Genomic DNA, 13560 nt, shown 5'->3' on the forward strand with positions numbered 1-13560 from the left:
GTGTTTTTGCTTTTTTTTTTTTTTTTTTTTGCTCCAAAGAAACTTTTGAAGACCTAAAGACTAAGATTCAGTACTTCGTACAGTGATAACACAGTCATTGTATCTGGGAGACACTGAATACAAAACTTTCATCATGGCTGGAAAGAAATCTTCTCCTGCCAAGTTGGCTCAGGATAAGAAGGTGAGAGGATTCTAGTTATTCAGGCAGGATTGTTTTACTGACAGTTTACGGCTTCAAAGGCAAAGAGTGCGCCATCTCTTCCTCCCCAGCTGATCGCCTCCATTGAAGCTTTTCTTACCGAGTCTGGATTCACCAGTACCGGTAAGGCCTTTGCGAAAGAACAGGCCAGCAAATCCGTTAGCAAGTCTCCGTCCGACTCCAAGAATGCGCCCTCTTTGCTCGAAATCTTCCAAAACTGGGCAGATAACGGAAAGGCTACCGAAAAGTCTTCCGATTCTAGCTCATCAGAGAGCTCCAGCAGTTCCAGCAGCGATGAAGAAAGCTCCAGCAGTTCGGATGAGTCGAGCGACTCTGACGTTGAGATGAACGATGCGTCGAAAGCGCAGTCGAAGAAACAACCCAAGAGCTCCTCTTCCTCTTCTGACTCCGATAGCGATGCTGATGATGAGAGTGAGGAGGAGGCGGCAGCCCCTGCTCCTGCCAAACCTCAGGGTACGAAGCGGAAGGCCGAGTCTGATTCGTCGTCTTCTGAGTCCGAGTCTGAGTCCGACAAAGCCCCTAAGAATAAGAAGACAAAGATCGCTGCTAAGAAAGAGAGCTCGTCCTCTGACTCCTCTGACTCTTCTGACTCTTCGTCCTCGGCCAGCGACTCCAGCGACTCCAGCGACTCGGTATCCGATTCTAGCTCCGACTCTGATTCCTCTTCCGAATCTGAGGAAGACACCACCAAGAAGGCTCCTAAGGCGAACCAGAAGACTGCGAAAAAGACAACCGAGCCCTCCTCTGATTCCAGCTCTAGTGACTCTTCTTCCTCTTCCTCCGAGTCCGACTCCGATGAGGAAGATGCAAAGAACAACAAGACTTCATCATCCTCTCAGAGTTCCTCTGGCAGTGAAACAGTTCAAAACTCCGACTCGGGTGCCCAGAAGTCTACTAACATTTCGACACCCATGACCGGTTCGTCTAGTGCTAGCCCAGCCCCCGGAAATGGCTCGGCCCAGAAAAAGCACACTGGCGCCCGCCCTACTCCTCTGGCTCTTCTTAGCGAACAGCCTACCGACCACCTGCTTTCCAACGACTACGTCCCCTATGCTTATGCTGACAGAGCCTTTAAGGATCTCTCGGTCACTCGTGGCAAGGGCTTCACGAAAGAGAAGAACAAGAAGAAGCGCGGCTCTTACCGTGGTGGTCCCATCGATATTTCCGGAGGCAAGTCGTTCAAGTTCGAGGACTAAGTGAGGCCAGTTGGTTGAGTTGGGTTGTGCCGGCTGCCATCATGTTCAACATGCTATCCTTTTTCTAGTACGCTCTACAAAAGTTTAGACCCTTAGATCTAGCTTTGCATATTTAGATCTTTTTACCCATTTCTTTATTCACAACTACAAGCAAGGCGCTGATGGAGCTGGGACTTCTGTTTAATAATTCATGCAAACTATCACCAAAAAAAGTCTAAATTTTTTATCAATTGTTTTTCCTGTTAGAACCTAAAAAACCCATGACCCAATGGAATACTTCGCCATCTAGTAAATCTCATCATACCCAAATCGATCACCTTGCCTTGATAGCTAACGACTAAGCAACAAACCAGCAGCGCCGAGAAAATTTTTTTTTTTTTAAAAAAAAAAAAAAAAAAAAAACCACTCCGTGATCGGTATGCAAACACAGGAACAAACTATAATAAGCATAGGGGTCATCAAGCCATCCAACTCAATCCCGACGTCTCCAAGCAGCAAATCTTTCCATTGGGTTCCATCTCCGGTCCCAACCCGTCAGCTGCTCATTTCTGATATTACTCTCATCAATATACGCGAATCGCTTCTGCGTCCTCAATGGAGAAGTCGAAGTGGTGTCATGGGGCTCCGGTCGTTCGTAGCCAGACAAATCCAGAACGCGCTCAGGGTTGTAAGTCGTCCTATCCTCCTGGATTTCTAAGTCGATATCAATCATTTCCCGATACCAATCCCTGCATGAGCCAGTCAAGTCATCAGTAGACACGAAGTCCAATCGAACGACACCGTCAGTGATTCCGGCGTATACCGTGGGCGACAGAGGCGACGGTGAGCATAGGGAGTATATGGCGCCGCGGTAAGGAGTGGATTCACGTTGGCGCCTCCGAGGGGCATTTGGGTATAAAGGCGGTGCGTAGAATAGGAACATGGAAAAATCTTTACGGGGATACTTGATGCTCTCTACCGGGGGTGCAATCTCTCCTCCCGAGGCTTTTCGACGGGGCAAGTTGTGCTGGTATACGGAAGAGGCCCTAGAATCTGTGTAACTGTAGGTTTTTGGCATCCGGAGATCGAAAATCTTTACAACGGCGTCTGCGCCGGCTCCTGCGAGAAATCTGTCATGGCCAAAGGGGTGAAGGGAGTAGATTTGGTTTTGGTCGGTTGGGTCTTTATACGTGGACTCGGATGCCCGGTTTGAGCGAACATCGTGAAGTCTGCGCAATGGTCAGCTATATCAACAAGCGATGATAGGAGCAAAGAGATCGTACCTGATTCGACGATCTCCCCAAGCAGCGAGAAATGTACTACCAGGAGACCCCGTGGTAATCTGTCCGCATAGAGGTGCCATTGCATTGACGATGAAACTTGCAGTAGAGCCAAGCCGCACGTCCAGATCTAAGGAGCCCACGCTGATTTCACGTTCCAGCGCCAACCGTTCCGATGAAATGGAAGAGATAGCCAGCGCATCCTCAGAACGCCCTGTGCCTATAGCAAACAGGGTTGGAGACAGGAATTTAGAGCACTTGTTACGTGCTGCAAGCCTTGGTTCGATCACAATATGCCCAAAGGGTTCAACCACGTCGTCATCCTTGGTAGTACTGTAAAATGCGATTGTTCCGTTTTTGTCGTGTGCAGCCAGAATTGGATCTGTTCCTTCACTCAGATCGATATGTTGGAGCCCAGAGTTAGATGTCTGAAATCGCTGCACATAATCGTGTTTGTCCTCGTTAGGCTTGAGTGCCACATGGAGAAGCTCGCCGCGCATTCGACCAAAGATTACATGTTCCTTATCGTCCGCTTTGCAATAATGCCCCGGTCGCAGGATATGCAGACCACAGATGTCATCATGGCTGCTGACGACATCCAAATCATCGAAAATGGCCCATTGATGATTCTGGGCCTTGCCATGTTGTTTGATTTTCATGACAATCTCATGCCCGCCGCCCCAAGCGAGCACCTCCCTGCGGTCCTCCCATGTGCTCCCGTTCCAAATTTCATACGAATCAATTGCAGGGCGATATCCAAGGGTGGGTCTGTCGGTTCGCGTTGTGATCCCCAATTCAGCGCGAGTAGGGGGCTTAGCCACAAAGCGACTAACTACCGCATTTTTGTCCAAAGATCGAGAGCGAGAAGTGAGAGCTTGGGTGGCATCTTTCCAACATGAAGATGGTACAAAGCCAGGAAACCGGTGCTCAATAAACGCCCGGAAAACACGCCCATCCTCGGCAGATACAACACCATACAAACGCTTGCAGGTCTGCGCGATATGTACCAAGTCGCTGGCAGATGGTAGATAAGTTGCAATGAGATATATAATCTCCACGGGTAGTTTAGACAACATAGTAACGATCTAAACTGGTTTCTAAAGGCGACGAACGATGAAGAGGCCTAGTGGCGATTTCTTGACAGTACATGAGTATCCGAAACTGATTTGTAGATGTACACGACTCACATATGTACTCTAGTCTAAAGAATTAACGACATCATAATCTGTCTGCGAATGTATATATCTAAGGTCCTTTCCACGGCGATTTATGACATGCTGCAATCGACAATAACGCGAAGGCTGTTTGGTCTATCAGCCTGGGAACATAGTAGTGAGGCCATGGTGTGAGTCACTCGGGTACTCTTCAGACGGCAAAGGATTCATGGCAAAAATTTGCAGAGGAGATATTTTACACCCACACACATTAAGAAAGAAGATCTAGTGGTCGAAAATACAAGACGACGGTAGTGACTGAGATGTTGCGTTGTGGGAATGCCGGTCATTATGTCATTTCCAATCAGATTCTGCGCTTATCAGTCCGATTTATCAATAAATCTTATCTCCGCACTGCACTTTCTTCACCTTTCCTTATCAGGTCACTTTTAAATGTGGGGTGTTTGCAGGACTGGAGAAGCAATTCAACCAGAGAGACTCCACTTATTACTAAAGAGATACGAAGTGGTCTTCTTGACTCACTGGGGTACTCATCGGATACCGGTGTCATTATCGTGTCTTTTCCCTAAAGGATTGTCAACTTGACTCCTCTCGTCAAAAGTTTCTATATGCGGGGGAAAGCTTCTCCTAATGGTAGGTCCACCCTGTAGCAAGGGTCCGTCGGAGTCGACCGCTCTTTCGACCTGATAATGGCTGTCGGGCCTTGCAGTTAAATATAAGATATTCATTGCCTTCATCTTTGCTAGCAGTCGTCCCTCTCCTTTGTTCCACACAAGTCTCCTATGCTCTCTTTGTTACATCCACTGTCTGATCTTGATGCCAAAGTGAGCTGTTGCAAACATGTCTGGGTCGCCTGTAGTAACTGTATCGGCGATTGTCTTGACAATCACTTTGTTATATAAATGCATTGTGTATCCCATCTTCCTTTCTCCATTATCCAAGATCCCCAATGCGCACTGGACAGTGCCAATATCTCCTGCTTGGATGCTCTGGAAGCGTTTCCGGAGTCAAAACAACCGGACCATCCAGGCTGCCCATGAGAGACTTGGACCTATTGTGCGGCTTTCTCCATCCGAGATATCCATCAACTGTGTTGAAGGAGGTATCAAAACTGTCTACACAGGCGGATTCGAAAAGCATGAATGGTATCCACGGGTATTCGGATCCCTCGGGTAAGGTTATACTCTATCAAAAGGTGACTGTCTCGACTAGAGCTGATAAAGGACTTTGGCCCTATAAAGGACCGTTAGCATGTTTACTATGATTGGCAGCAAGCCCCATTCTGTTCGTAAAAGGATGTTGTCTAATATCTATAGCAAGTCATACTTGCAGTCCTCACTTCATATGCGTCTGATCTCGGAGTGTATTTTGTTCGATCGCCTCTTGCCAATAATCCAGGAAGCAGTCTCATCTAATGCGCCTATTGAGGTCCATGACCTCAACCAGGGACTCACCATAGACTTTGTATCAGCGTATCTCTTTGGCTTGGCGAATGGAACCAACTGGCTTCAGGATGCACCCTTCCGGCACAAGATGCTCCACTACTATCAGGGCAGGAAACCGTATGAGTTCTACCACCAAGAAGTCCCTAATCTTCTATCCTGGACTAAGTCCATTGGTATTCGTTTGATTCCTAAATGGTGCGATGAGGCCAATGAAGTGCTAGATGCTTGGTGTCTAGACCTCTGCGACAGAGCAGAACAATGTCTCCAATCAACCGAGCCCAGCGTCGAGCCTATGGCATACAAGCAGCTCCAGCAAGCAATGATCAAGCAGTCTTCACAAAAGGGGAACACAGAGGAGAGCCTGAAGCAACAGCGGCTCGACATTGCCTGCGAAATGTACGATCAGCTCACTGCCGGTTTTGAAACCAGCGCCGTCGCCCTCACTTACCTGTTCTGGGAGCTTTCTCGGCATCCGGACCTGCAAGAAGAGCTACGGAAAGAGCTCTTGACTCTAGAGCCAAAAATTCTGTTTCCCCGACCTAGTCCATCGAGGGGCCTACCTCAAGCAAAAGCAGTTGATTCATTACCTCTCCTGGAAGCCATAGTTACGGAAACGTTACGCCTCCATGCCCCAATCCCTGGGATACAGCCTCGTGTCACACCTCATCCATCCTGCACCTTAGCTGGTTACAGCGATATCCCTGCAAACATAAGAGTTAATGCGCAGGCATACTCGCTCCATCGCAACCCTGATGTGTATCCGGATCCTGAGACATGGCAGCCTAAGCGGTGGCTTAAGGGTGTTAACTCGGAATCTGACCTCGAAGAAAGAAGGCGGTGGTTCTGGGCCTTCGGAAGTGGTGGAAGGATGTGTGTTGGAAGCAATCTGGCCTTGCAAGGTAAGTTGACCATTGCTCCCTATATAGAGTTCCCCCAAGCTGACTTCTATACCTCTAGAAATCAAACTAGTAACGGCGGCCATCTACACCAACTACAGGACGTCCATCGTAAACGACGACGACATTGAAGCAATCGACGCCTATACGGTTAAGCCTCGCGGAGATAAACTGGTGCTGAAATTTGAAGCCGCGTAAATCGTAACCCAGCATTAACTTTCCACACACTACGGTGATTAGCTATGTCTTCTGAATGACTATGATTGAAATGTGTTTTTTCTTTGTAACATAGCACATGTAATGTACAGAAGGGGATGTTCGTAATACAAGCTCACATCCACCCGATTCAAACGAAAAGCCTTTAACTCCAGATACATAAAGATTTCTTTCCGAGCCCGTCAAGGCTCAATCCAGAGCCTCCACGCTTATCACCCATCCCGGGGCCCCAACAACCAATATAAAAACCTTTCTTGCTACCATCGAATAACTGGTATGATACGCGACGCTTCGGGATATCAACAAACATTGCAGCCAAAGGATTCTTAACCAAGAGTACCCTCCCTCTTCTTGGGACCGACAACCTTGGGGTACATTCTCATGAGATGGTAGTTGATAGTGTTCTTCTTGTTGCTCTTCGGTTTCTGTATTGCAAGGAGAAAATATCATTAGCACGGCTAATTTGAGGACCAGGAAGTTGACGAAGAGGCGTAGGAGAACAGCAAATCAAGATACGTACAGGTGCGTCCATGCATTGCCTCAATTGATGCTCAAGGGCCGCGCATCCCTCTGCGGTATATCCAGCCGATGCCCAGCAACCTATCAAGAAACCAAAGTTAGCAATTCATCGTAGTGGAAAAATTGTTGACGACCCATAAGTTGTCTGGAACACGGAAGCTCGACAATCGGACACTGCGAAAGTCCATCTGCAAAGTCCAGGCAACAAAGTGTGAAATCAGGAGCAAACATACTCAGCATCGATGACATGACTGTCACACAGGGGTTCTGTTCATGCTGATTCGGACGACGGACTCGAAGGTGAGGGATGGTCTGCAGACGGACCGGGTTGAGACGAGTCGTGGCACCTTTCGGGGGCATATTGACGGTGTTTTCGGTGCTCTCTGAACTTCTACCACTCAGTGGATCCAAATTAATTAATCGGATAGAGCGCAGTGCCACCAATAGCGCCGGTGCAGGTCAATGTATAGTCTGGGGCTCGGGTTCCAAAAGTTGTCGGAAAGCCTTCGGAGGTGCCAAGACATTTTCGGCAATTTTGTCCGCGGAAGTGGCTGACATAACACCCTATAGTCCTGTCCAGTTAACTATACATTTTTGGCCACCGTTGGAGATAAGAGCTACCTGCTACTGTCACTACACTCATTTAGTGTTATTTTTCTTTTAAAACTGGCGGCTATGAGCAAACGGCATGTGGGATCTTTCAAATTCAAGAGCATATCCTCATTATCTACAACAAAGAGTCCGAGATCGAGATGTTTCTCTACGATAAGCCAGCGACGAAATGCAGATTCGAAGGCGAACGAAGGCAACGAGACTACGCGATTACAGGATGAACCTAAGGAAGAAAGCCCTATGGCGCGAAGGCTATCGGAGATGACGGAACAAGCTGTGCTTGAAGGGGGTCGCTCGGCGCATAAAAACATAGAACACGCGGGGTTCTCAGATGATCTGAAGAGGCAGCTTGAAGAGAGAATCGCAGCAACAGCTTTCAAAAGTGACCATGCGACTGCCCATGCAATCGTCGATATGCCTGTATGTGACTATCTAATGATACTGGATATCCTAGACTAATATTTCATAGTCGAGTGCAGGCCAAGGAACTCAAGATATCGCCGCAGCTGAGGCATGGTCCGGGACGGAGAGCCTTCACGATGTCACACTGCGCATGCTGGATAGCTCGAAGAAGCCTATGCGCGTACCCTATAAAATCCCACAACCCAACCCCGTCGATATGCGAATCTCTCCCAAGTCTCAAAAATCGCCTGGCCTTCGCCTCGCCGAAGCCAAAGACCGCACATCTACATATTCCTTAAGTCAAAGCCCCGGGTTATCGGATGAAGAGCGTGAGGCGATGCGGCGAGAGATGCGAGAGAGGTTCACCCCTGGCGGTCGACCAATGCCGATGACGATCCAAGGGTTAGCGTCGCTTGCAAACGAACGGATAGAGGATGCGATGTCGCGCGGTCAATTCGAGCGAATAAAACGTGGAAAGGGTGTCAATACACAGACCGACCATAATGCAAATAGTGCATTTATCGATACAACCGAATATTTCATGAACAAAATGATTCAAAAACAAGAGTTGGTTCCTCCGTGGATCGAGAAACAACAGGAGCTGGCGAGGGAGGTTGATCGGTTTCGTCAGCGCTTAAGAACAGAATGGAGACGGCAAGCGGCTAGATTGATTGCGAGTGAAGGAGGATCCCTAGAAGCTCAGATGAGGCGTGCTCAGGCTTATGCCGCTGCGGAAGCTCGTTTGGCAGAGAAAATCCAGATAGAGCGATCGTTCCAAGAGCTTTATAATGTCGAGTCGTCCGCAACGAACCCGAACAATGACAAAAACATAGCTGCTATGTCACCGGAAGTCGAAACCAAGGAGAACCCCCGGCTGCCATATGTTTCGCCATTACGTGACCCCCAGTATCTTTCAACAGAGCGCTCTTTTTATGAGCTAGCAGTTAAGAATCTCAATAATCTCACTCGTTCTTACAACCTGCAAGCACCACCCGTTGCCCAGAAGCCGTACATCAATCTGGAACGTGAATTATCTACGTGCTACGCCGATGTAGCCCCAACTTTAGCCGAGGAGATTAAACGGCGCGCGACGGAGAGGACCAGCCGTCCTAAGTCTGTGGGATCTAAAGCGTCCGGTATTATCGAGTCCTTAAGCACATCAGCTACCACACGAGTTTATGAGGAGGATAAAACTAAAGGATATGGATTCAAGGAATTCTGGCGGGACCTATTTTCGAAGAAAGATTAGTGGCTGGGTAACCATGTGTAGATATGCGTGATGTATATATTGTATGATATTGCCATGTACGATGGTGCTTTTTGTCTAGTAAGCGTCATGAACCCAGACCGTCCCAGAGACACTTCCTTAAATTAGAAGATAATGGGCCTCTCCGTCGCTAGACGCTAGCACTACACGGCTGAAAAGCGGCTCGTTTGAGTTTGGTCTCCTTTAGGTTGTGATAAGATGTGATGTGATGTACCTATGGTAGCCTCTGACGGTATACTATCTATTGTATGCGGTTCTGGCTCCTTCGGGGTGACAGGGGAGCCCTAGGACTAGTAAGAAGCTGCAGACGCAACCTAAGCTTATCGAGCCCCTCTGAAACAGAAATAAATGATGTAGTACACAGTAGGTAGGGGACAGGATCTAGCCAATCACAGTGAGCAGTACGGTCCTTAAATTTGCCCTAAGTGTGCAAGTGATACTACTAGGTATATGGATATGTAGGGTGTAAGAACGGATGTGGTAATATAGAGAACGTTCCAATCACCACACCAATCCTGAAGATATACGAAGCACTTCAATCCTATTTGTGCTAAGACCCCGAAAATCAAAACTAACGCCAGAAATCGAGGTCTGGCAAGCCAGTGGTCCAGTAATTGGAGTGTGATCGGATGTGCAGATGGGCGCGTAACTTGCACCAATAGAGCCACAGAACGGGAGGATCTCCATCGCACTTCAACCTTCTCCATGGTTGGCGCTTCACACTATCACATCCAATCACTCAATACCCATCTTTCCATATGTCGCTCATACCCCCCTTCTTCTTTCAGGATGTGTGTCACTCAGTCTCTTTCTGTAAGGGATTTGCGGTCTCCTTTGCGATCCGCCATTATGTTTAATAAAGATACTTAATCACTAGGTTTGTTATCTGGGGCCCACGAACGAGCAATGTTGCCGGTTCACATAATCCTTGCTGGTCTACTATCTCCTGTGGTTACTGCTGGATCAGTATCCCAGGAACCGTCCAATTTCCTGATTTATATTCCGAACCTGAGCCGTCGGGCTGACGGTCACCCCACTACTTATACCTTGGATCAGTCTCTCCTCGCCATCCAAATCGGTGGGATTGTAGGAGCGTACGTGATCTTTGTCGCGATCCTCCTAACATTGCTCCTCTTTGTAGGGCGTCGTTTAAGAAGGACAGTGCAATCGTCCAACTTCACGTTGCAAGTAGAAATGATGAAGCCTGCGAAGCCTCCACCCAGTATGGATCCAAGTCCAGTCACCCCAATCTCCGCCAATCTCCCCAGCCCGAGTATGCCAAACGGTTTCAATCGATCCTGGAGCAGCTTGGGTAAGGGCCCGCGGTCTCATATAGCCAATAACAGCAGCGTGTCTACTATCGACGAGTCGGTGGTTGCATTGGACCGGCGCAGAGCGCAAGAAGAAATGGAAATGCTGTACGCCGCTGTTATGGAACACGATGAGCGGAGGGCAGCTGAGAAGGAGGCTACCCGGGAAGAGAGTGAAATTCATTCTCCGGATAGTGCTCAAACGAACCCGTTCACGGACCGTTCATCGAGACTGTCAGAAGCCCCACCACCACCTCCTCCCCCTCAAGCGAAGATGCCAACGAGCCCGAGGGCCAGTTCTCGCCTGTCCAGACTCTCGTCACTCTCTCTTTTCAATAGCAACCCTCGCTCTGAGGCAAACACCGGCAAGCCGCATACTCCCCGTACTCCCCGTACCCCTCGCATTCCTCTTCGGAAACTACCAATCTCCTCACCGATGGCCTCTCCGGACGTGACGGCGTCCAGATCGTATGGAGAGGATCAGCCTCCTCTGACACCGCGATTTTACAACCCACCGCCTCCCCCAACACCGCCAGTGGCGACAATCCAAAGCCCAAGCGAGAAGAGGGTGTCAAAAGGTTCGCGGGCGCCAGCCCCGGCGCCCTTGAGCATGTCCGTGGCTGGCCACGGCTCATCTTCCTTGCCCTTCCGTGATGCCTACCCGCAGCAAAGTGCGCCTGCTACCAAGACCACCGTCCTGGAGCGCCCCTTGAAACCCATGAATGGTCCTCGGACTGGGATGCCCACGCCATACAGTCCGTATATGCCATTTACACCAGTAACTCCGCTTACACCCAGTCGGATGGTGACCAAACGGCAAAGGAAACGAGAAGCCAAGGAAAGCGGACTACGGGTTCTTAATGAGGATGATGTAGTCCGGGATAATGAAGATATGTGGGGGTTATAGCGAGTCAGGATATTTTGATTGGTTTTTCGCTTTTGCCTTTATTTTCTTGGCTTGGATGTTTTCTTTTTTTCTTTTTTTCTTTTTCGTTCGAAGTCTCTTCCGATGTTATGGCAAAAAAATCCAGTACGATTAGATATGGCGATAGGGGGGATATTTGTAGAGAGTCATACCCAAACACAGAACTCAAATGAATGAATAACATGACAAGATTAATGTGAGGCACTGATGGGGTCTCGTCTCCGCTCCGCTTTCATTATTCGCCCAGCCAAAGTCTTGACTGTCGTCATCACGGTCCTTAACGCCGACTCTCCGACCCTCTCAGGACCTCTTCATTCGATACGATCCTGATGCCAAGGTTGGTAGAAGCAATGGGTTGCTTTTCTTTGCTACTTCTTTGCTATTTCTTTGCTAATGGTCCGCGCGGGTCTTTATATATAGTAAGTATGTTTTAATATTATCTCCGCCACCTCCGTGAGTCTAGGCTAGTTCCATTTTGGAGGGCAGGTGAAATTGTTGAATGTCCGTTCGCAGCCATCAGACCTTATCAGTCCGCCCGCCCACCATAACTCGGTCCCTCCTCCTCATTCAACCGTGGTTCAATCAACTTCCTTTCCTTACAACAATAGCTTTTTTTTCTCTTCTCTCCATGTTCACAATAGTTTTGTAATTTGTGGAGACAAAGAATATAGAAGAATAGCATACTACATACACTCTACCCTCATGCCGTTGACCATCCTCTCTCAGGCACAGCTCCGCTCCCTGCTGTTGTCGCTGACCCGCGATGAGATTATATCGCTGCAACAAAACCTAGCGCAGGCGTTGCGAGAATACTCGACGGGAAACCAGGAACAGGGCTGCTCCGCTACCTATCAACCCCTGAGAACTGCAATCACCCGCAAGAATGGCTCCACAACGCTGTTTATGCCCGCCAGTACCGGCCGCACTATCGGCATGAAAATGATCTCGCTCCAGGATGGGGACACCGCGGGGTGTGCCGTAGAAACCGGGTTGGATATACCCGAGGGTGAGAAGACATCGTCACGGAGTCGGCACAGGTCGAGGACCTCCATGAGCTCGCTGTCATCCGACATGAGTGACTTAACCGTCTCATCGCAGGACGACGAAAGCTCGTCGGTCAGCTCCAGCAGCAAGTCGTTGCCGCCGGGATGTGTGAACAAACAGCCGGTCAACCCTGGGTTGTCCAACACCATGGGAGCATGGCCCTCAGCTGGTTCCCGAGACACCTCCCCGCAGGGCAGCGTGACATTGCTTGACGAGCACAGCATGCCATTTGGGTTGATCAATGCGCACGAGCTCACCCCATTCCGCACTGCACTAACATCTACCATGATCTTCAACAGGCGCAAGCGAGTGCGCACAGTGGTAGTCTTTGGGGCAGGCAAGCAGGCTTACTGGCACATACGACTGGCACTAACACTGCGGGGATCGGAAATCAAACGGGTCTTCATCATCAATAGATCTTTCGATCGGGCAGCGGAACTTCTGCAAGACATCTATTCACCAGAGAACTCTAGTTGGCGGGGCGACGTGAAGTTTTCGGCTGTCAGCAGCGACTTCGTCGAGTTCTCCCGCATCTTGCAGGACGCCCTGAACAAAGCCGATGCGATCTTCTGCTGCACTCCATCCATTCAACCACTCTTTCCTGGGGAGATACTCACGTCACACGAAGCCCGCCGGAAAGGTCGACTGATCAGCGCCATTGGTTCGTATAAGCCACACATGACGGAGTTGCCCCCAGAAATCATACGGGACGAAGTCAAGGCACACGGTTCACATCGGCATTTCCACAAACACGTCAAGCGTAGCGGGGTTGTGGTTGTGGACAGTCTTGAGGCGGCTCTGAAGGAGGCCGGAGAGCTGATTCAAGCCGAGATCAAGCCGAATCAGGTTGTCGAGCTGGGCGAGCTGTTGATGGTGCGCTGTGCTGCCCAAGATATGGACCAAGAGACCGACGATGGGAAGAGCTTACGCGAGTGGGCTGAGCGAGGCAATGTGATTTTCAAAAGCGTGGGGTTGGGATTGATGGACTTAGTCACCGGCGGTGATCTCATTCAGCTGGCGCGGCAGCGGAATATTGGGACTCTGGTGGAAGAATTCTGATTTCTTTCTTTCTTT

The 13560-nt window shown here is 49.3% G+C and overlaps 8 protein-coding genes across 8 annotated transcripts; 5 read left to right on the forward strand and 3 right to left on the reverse strand.

Annotated features, from left to right (window-relative positions):
- Window positions 1-73: 73 nt before the first annotated feature.
- On the forward strand, window positions 74-1646 carry BDV27DRAFT_139370 (nucleolar and coiled-body phosphoprotein 1 family protein). The gene is made up of 2 exons (XM_032069433.1): window positions 74-181; window positions 241-1646. The coding sequence occupies exons 1-2, from the start codon at window positions 134-136 to the stop codon at window positions 1414-1416; spliced, it is 1224 nt and encodes a 407-aa protein (XP_031920493.1). The 5' UTR covers window positions 74-133; the 3' UTR covers window positions 1417-1646.
- A 139-nt stretch (window positions 1647-1785) lies between these two features.
- Window positions 1786-3871, reverse strand: BDV27DRAFT_139371 (F-box/WD repeat-containing protein). Its single transcript, XM_032069434.1, has 2 exons — window positions 2679-3871; window positions 1786-2624 (listed from the first exon to the last, which is right to left on the reverse strand). Exons 1-2 carry the CDS (start codon window positions 3749-3751, stop codon window positions 1889-1891), a joined length of 1809 nt encoding a protein of 602 aa, XP_031920494.1. The 5' UTR covers window positions 3752-3871; the 3' UTR covers window positions 1786-1888.
- A 384-nt stretch (window positions 3872-4255) lies between these two features.
- On the forward strand, window positions 4256-6460 carry BDV27DRAFT_139373 (cytochrome P450). The gene is made up of 3 exons (XM_032069435.1): window positions 4256-5022; window positions 5092-6194; window positions 6253-6460. The coding sequence occupies exons 1-3, from the start codon at window positions 4691-4693 to the stop codon at window positions 6387-6389; spliced, it is 1572 nt and encodes a 523-aa protein (XP_031920495.1). The 5' UTR covers window positions 4256-4690; the 3' UTR covers window positions 6390-6460.
- Window positions 6461-6561: 101 nt separating this feature from the next.
- BDV27DRAFT_86950 (mitochondrial 37S ribosomal protein mS37) lies at window positions 6562-7401 on the reverse strand. The gene is made up of 3 exons (XM_032077826.1): window positions 7160-7401; window positions 6928-7007; window positions 6562-6832 (listed from the first exon to the last, which is right to left on the reverse strand). The coding sequence occupies exons 1-3, from the start codon at window positions 7284-7286 to the stop codon at window positions 6734-6736; spliced, it is 306 nt and encodes a 101-aa protein (XP_031920496.1). The 5' UTR covers window positions 7287-7401; the 3' UTR covers window positions 6562-6733.
- A 135-nt stretch (window positions 7402-7536) lies between these two features.
- BDV27DRAFT_139375 (DnaJ family domain-containing protein) lies at window positions 7537-9536 on the forward strand. Its single transcript, XM_032069436.1, has 2 exons — window positions 7537-7958; window positions 8008-9536. Exons 1-2 carry the CDS (start codon window positions 7602-7604, stop codon window positions 9187-9189), a joined length of 1539 nt encoding a protein of 512 aa, XP_031920497.1. The 5' UTR covers window positions 7537-7601; the 3' UTR covers window positions 9190-9536.
- A 10-nt stretch (window positions 9537-9546) lies between these two features.
- Window positions 9547-10130, reverse strand: BDV27DRAFT_86970 (uncharacterized protein). Its single transcript, XM_032077827.1, has one exon. It carries the CDS (start codon window positions 9912-9914, stop codon window positions 9618-9620), a length of 297 nt encoding a protein of 98 aa, XP_031920499.1. The 5' UTR covers window positions 9915-10130; the 3' UTR covers window positions 9547-9617.
- Window positions 9547-11777, forward strand: BDV27DRAFT_139378 (uncharacterized protein). The gene has a single exon (XM_032069437.1). It carries the CDS (start codon window positions 10114-10116, stop codon window positions 11422-11424), a length of 1311 nt encoding a protein of 436 aa, XP_031920498.1. The 5' UTR covers window positions 9547-10113; the 3' UTR covers window positions 11425-11777.
- Window positions 11778-11880: 103 nt separating this feature from the next.
- BDV27DRAFT_139379 (putative proline utilization protein PrnX-like) lies at window positions 11881-13560 on the forward strand. The gene has a single exon (XM_032069438.1). The coding sequence runs from the start codon at window positions 12145-12147 to the stop codon at window positions 13543-13545; it is 1401 nt and encodes a 466-aa protein (XP_031920500.1). The 5' UTR covers window positions 11881-12144; the 3' UTR covers window positions 13546-13560.

The sequence above is a fragment of the Aspergillus caelatus genome (genome assembly GCF_009193585.1).
Source record: "Aspergillus caelatus strain CBS 763.97 unplaced genomic scaffold BDV27scaffold_464, whole genome shotgun sequence".
Lineage (NCBI taxonomy): Eukaryota > Fungi > Ascomycota > Eurotiomycetes > Eurotiales > Aspergillaceae > Aspergillus > Aspergillus caelatus.